Raw genomic sequence first — 5,494 nt, 5'->3', positions numbered from 1 at the left:
TAAAAATATTTCTGTAACAAACCGAATTTTAAATTTTTTAAATTAGCTTTAATTTTAACAATCTATACAATAGTATATGTTAAACCTCTAATCGACATTTAAATACTTATCTACGTATGTACAAAGATTATTTTACAAACATTCATACAATTGATCATGCTCACCAGGTACCATTCCATCGTCAATTGATGCTTATATACATTAGATACCTTTAACTTCAGTAATTTAATTCCCTTAACGGGATCTAATTTATTTCACTCTTTCCAATGTTTTCAACTCAGATTGTATATGGTTGAAATAATGGCGGCTTGGGAGGTAGTTGAATACTAGTAGATAAACTGATGCCTGTGGGTAGTTTGGTTTGCTGTTGGGTGGTATGGTTGCTATTGGATGGCGAGCTTTTCTCGAGTATTTGTTGTTGGTTGTTGTTATGATGAGGATGATGATGCTGAACCCCGACGCAGTCGCAGTCACTGGAGGCGTCTGAGTGAACTGGACTCAAGGACTCGGGTAACAACGTCGGCCTGTAAGTGGTCGACGCGCTACTGGGTGTGTTGCTCACTTGGAAGGCGGTATTTCCCACTGTAGAAACGCCCAAGTTCGATAGATGTAGGGGTTGTAGAGAAGGGTGAGGCTGCAGGAGATGTGGATACGCAGCCGCGTTGCGAGGATGTGGCCGATGAAGCGAGGATGTGCCCGTAGGTGCTGCAGTGTATGGCGTATATCTTGTGGCATAATAAGCTGCTGCTGCTGGGTAGCTGTGGCCCAGATGAGTAGGTGGTAGACCCGGAGCTGCGTGGTACGGAGGTGGCAAACTTGCTGTTGCTGCTGCGAAGATGGTTGCCGCCAACGTTGGATCCGTGTACATCGCGTACGGCCACGCCATGGCCATTCTTTGCCGCTTGTCCTTCATACGGCGATTTTGAAACCATACCTACCATTAGAAATCATCCGAACATTACATGTATATGTTTCGATGGCTGTATATGATATAAGGCTAAAATTAGAATTATGAAATATAAATCGAATAATAAGATTAAAGTTAAACTTACGTGTTGTAACTTTTCAGAGGTTGAAAGGTAGAAGGGAAAACTTTAGGCGAGAAAGTTTTAGAGTATTTTTGAGATATCTGCTGTATCAAATGTATTTCGATGGTTGATTTTACAAATTAGATAATAAAGATTGAAATTTGGATGTTGAATTTTTACGGAGATGAAAGGTAGAAGGAGGATATACGTGATGTAAGGATGTGTTTGTGCGCAACGTTGTTTTATTATAGTGTTTTCGAGATTTGGTAAAAATCGCGCCCATTTCAATGTTATATCCTACGAATTGTAAAGCTTAGATTTAGATGCTGAATGATTAAAGGGAGGAAAAGTAGAGGCGGAAGATGTTTCTTAGGTTTAATACATTGAAGATTTCAAAGTTAAGATGCAGGATCGGAGATACACGAAGGCTGACCGGTGCCTAACGTTTCTACCATTTAACACCTCGATCATTTCCATCGGTAGACGGTTTTATAGCTATTGTGCGGTCCAGGCAGCGCGAGATGAGAAATTAAGGGATCCATTAAAGTCAAAGGTAACACGGGAAAACCGCTAATTAAAGTGTTTAACACCTCGAACCGGATCGACCGGTCGTGGTCGAAAGAAATTAAGAAGTCACGGAAAAAGGATCAAGGGAGATTCAGAAGCAAACCAAAGACCAAGAAGCTTTTGTTTGCTCTCCGTGATTGACTGTTTGCTTGGCCGTCGAAGTGGAATAAAAAAAAAAGAAGGAGGAGGAAAAAGAATCGGCAGCGGACTCTGGCGAGTCTCCCTCTCTTCTTTTCGAGCTATAATCGCCAATCAAACATGGCAGTCTATGTAAAAACGATCCGACGTTCTTATTCATACTGTTCCAGTAAAAACTTTTAATTACTATTTAATGTACTTCTATATTTATGTAATTGTTATTCAATTATTAGAAAATACTTTTCATTTTGGTCTCCGATTCATAAATAATATAATAATCTTTCCCCACGCTTTATTGATATCTTATTAAATAAGTAATAGAGGTTTTAACGTCTTGAAGAAAAGAGTTTGCTCGACGAAATTGCGCTGGAAGAAACGAAACGATATTCAAGGTTTTTTCCTGAATATGTACTATCGTCACTGTCGATTACCGACATCAATTAAACAGCGAGGTGTTAATAGAACGCTTTTCTACGCATAGACCGGAAGGTGAGCTCATTGTTTACTGAAATTGATTGCAATATGTTTGCTTATCTTCGATAAACATTCTGTCGTAATGGCATTTAGAGACGATGGTACGATTTGTATAATTGGTCGTATATTACCTTGATTGTCGATTCTGGTAAATGTAATTCTGCCGCTAATTCGCATCTTCTAGGTCTACTAACGTAATTCTCTCTGTGAAATTCCTTCTCTAGTCTTGATAGCTGTTCCCGTGTAAACGCCGTCCTATATCTTCTAATATTCGGATCCATTGATGATAACGGTTGCTGTTGAGATACTGTCGCATCTGAAGATCGATAATAAATTTTAAAACGTTTTCGGAGAAAATCCAGAGCAGCGGATGATCGTTTTTAGAGATGCATAAAGAGGGAGAGAATGAATGAGAGAAAGACAAAAACAATGTTGGACGATAGCTAAGACGGAAAGAAAAGGTAAGTCTTCATTTGAACTGCTTACTGATGCGATCCTCTTCAAAATATTTCTTTTCCCTTTCTGTACTCTATTTTAGAGTAATTAATATGCAATAATTGCTAGTATGTAATAGCTCGTAATTAATATGCTAATAATTGCTATAAGAATTTTTAATATGCAACACTACATTCTAGTGTTTTCTTTTGCTCAAGGCTGCTTTCAGCATCAAGATCTCTTTCATTTAACCTATTGTTACTGTGCAAATATTTAATACGGATTATTGTATTTTTATTATTATATATTATATGTATATACTATATTTTTTATATATATATTATATATATTATATGTATTATTTGTATTTCTATAATAGGATTATCTTACAATCCGAAAATTCCTAGAATTAACGATTCAAAGAAACAAAGAAAAGATAAATATGTATATATTTTTATTTGGATGTTCAGTAATAACACTTGTAATTGTAAAATATATAAATGAGGTAATTAAATAATTTGTACTTTTGAAGTACAAACAAGGGCTAACGAGTACCAAGATTTTCTTTAGAAAATCCGAAATCCTTAGCAATAAATTGATCTTTTAGAATGATCTTTCCCTGAAAAATAACCATAAAATAATTTCTATAATAAATCAAGAAAGCGGTCACCAAGGAACGGCTCGTAAAATTCTCTAGAATTTATATTTTTAAAACCGAACCACGTCAAATGGATATCCAACAATGATCAATTACATCAACTTTGCGCACAGTTAGTTCTCTAAACACAGCATTATCCGTTCATTATTACGTCCCGTCGGTGAATACCAACTTACGCATTTTCTATCAATGTAAACATACAGTTTAATATTAATAATAATCTAACGATTTTAATAACGTTCAAATCTATTCCAAATAATCGACGAATAGCCTACAGTCTAAGGACTGATACTTTTATTATTCTTAAAACTGACAGTTTTTAGTAAAACCAATGAAACACTTAACAGCGAAACGCTGGACGGTAGAATTTTCAAAATTCAAATCGTTCACACAAACTATTTACTAAAAAATATCTGATGGACATTTTATCTCTTATTTACCCTTCTCAGAAGTCTTTGACATATTCGGCGACGGGCTGCGTGGAGGGCTCATCTGATACTGTGGAGGCACAAGATCCACCACAATAGTCTCATCTTCTCTTTCAACCCGTTGTTGATCATCGAAGTTCCTTTGAAATCCTTGCATTTTGGTTTTATTCATAAAATATTACATTCACTTATTTGTGTCATTTTACACAACACACTGTTATATCTTAAAATTTGTTTTGTTACAAACTTCGTCGATTCTCACTAACATTCATTGACGCAGATTTATTCCACGTTTCACATGAATAAGATTTTGCTATTTGCTGCGAACTAAAACTAGTCCGCCCAGCGGAACTCCAACATGCGATATAAGAGTATGCCAGAGAGTACTGAACTAGCAGTTTATATGGTTTGCCTTACCCCGAGAAACCATAGTTCCGCTGCGTGTGGCGATTGGTAGGTTCTCAGTGCATTGGCGTACCATTGGCCAATGGTGTCGCTGGTTCTGCCCATTCTCTCCCGTTCAAACCTGCTTCTCCTCTCTCACTCTTCTCATCGAAAACGCATTTTTTCCACCAAATAAGGCAACACCATCATCTTATGCATGCAAGCTTGTGGAAATTATCTCTCGTTATTTCCCTAAGCAAATTCGGTCGAATAGAACATTTGTGAACTTCCGCACGCTATTGTATCTTAATTGATTATGAAGTAATATACGGACTTATAGTGAATTAATTAAGTTTGAATGAAACAAAGAAGCTTCAATTGGTCGTAAAATTTGTATGGAAGTTTGATCACTAATGACTGTAATTACTAGAAGGATAAATTCAACAACTTTGACTTTCCGTTGAAATTCGATTGGTAATTAGAGCCGAAACTTTTGTTCCTAGTTTTGTAAAACTTCAATCTTAAAAGGTAACACAGTAATCCTGTAATAAAAAGGATCATTGTATACATAAGCAACACAATAATTCTACAAAAGAAAGTAAATAAATATACATTGATCCTGTTACAGAACTATTTTATTGTTTTATTATCATATTATATAGATCTATAATATGTACGATATTTTCAAATAAAAAATACATATCGTGTTAAGAATACTTTTAATTTTAAATGTATGGGTGGTTTTTCATTTATTTCTTTTCCATAATATTATATTATATATATAATATAATATATTATATAATATATTATAATATATTATATATATATTATGATTCATAACAATGAATGGGAAATGACTGTGATATTTCCAAGTATACATACAACAAATGAGTCCATATCTGAAAATAAATCATTTTATGAGAGAGGAAATAGTGTTTTCTGTTTTTCTACAATTTTTTTGATATTACCGACACTCTTTGGTTGCGGTGCACTATTTTCTTTTGTGTTTACATTATTTCCTACATTTATATTTTGATATATTGGCTACAGATTTATCATACAAAATGAAATTTTGCTTTGAAATAGTTAATTTTCCATTCTATGATAATTTAAAAATTATTATTTCACTTCTTCATTTTATTTCATTTACGGGAACTTTAAGTGCGCAAAAATGTGAAGAATAATTTTATTCAGACTCTCTTTCACCAGTTGTGCGAAGATACAAATTTTTTTCCATAGTTCGTTAGTAACATCCGACAAAAATTTGACCAGTTTTGATGCACAGAAAACCGAAACTGTTCGAAAAAACATCTAGCGACTGTAACCATCGTAGTAGGAAACATGCCTGAAGACGGAAGATTTTTGTCAAAGAGACCCAGCGC

At 34.8% G+C, this 5,494-nt stretch overlaps 1 protein-coding gene across 4 annotated transcripts; it reads right to left on the bottom strand.

Moving 5' to 3' along the window:
- Window positions 1-213: 213 nt before the first annotated feature.
- Window positions 214-4,617, bottom strand: eve (segmentation protein even-skipped). Of its 4 annotated transcripts, none has more exons than XM_069126948.1 (4): window positions 3,995-4,617; window positions 3,741-3,878; window positions 2,339-2,523; window positions 214-934 (listed from the first exon to the last, which is right to left on the bottom strand). In XM_069126948.1, exons 2-4 carry the CDS (start codon window positions 3,790-3,792, stop codon window positions 278-280), a joined length of 894 nt encoding a protein of 297 aa, XP_068983049.1. In that variant the 5' UTR covers window positions 3,793-3,878; window positions 3,995-4,617; the 3' UTR covers window positions 214-277. The 4 variants fall into 4 exon arrangements, with proteins under 4 accessions (XP_068983049.1, XP_068983046.1, XP_068983048.1 ...); XM_069126945.1 differs by having other exon boundaries at window positions 3,741-4,364; window positions 4,447-4,617; XM_069126947.1 differs by having other exon boundaries at window positions 3,741-4,273; window positions 4,524-4,610.
- Between the last annotated feature and the right edge of the window lie 877 nt (window positions 4,618-5,494).

This window comes from Bombus flavifrons, chromosome 14 (genome assembly GCF_040668555.2).
Source record: "Bombus flavifrons isolate JBK064 chromosome 14, iyBomFlav1_principal, whole genome shotgun sequence".
NCBI classification, from domain to species: domain Eukaryota; kingdom Metazoa; phylum Arthropoda; class Insecta; order Hymenoptera; family Apidae; genus Bombus; species Bombus flavifrons.
This window is presented reverse-complemented; position numbering and strand designations above follow the sequence as displayed.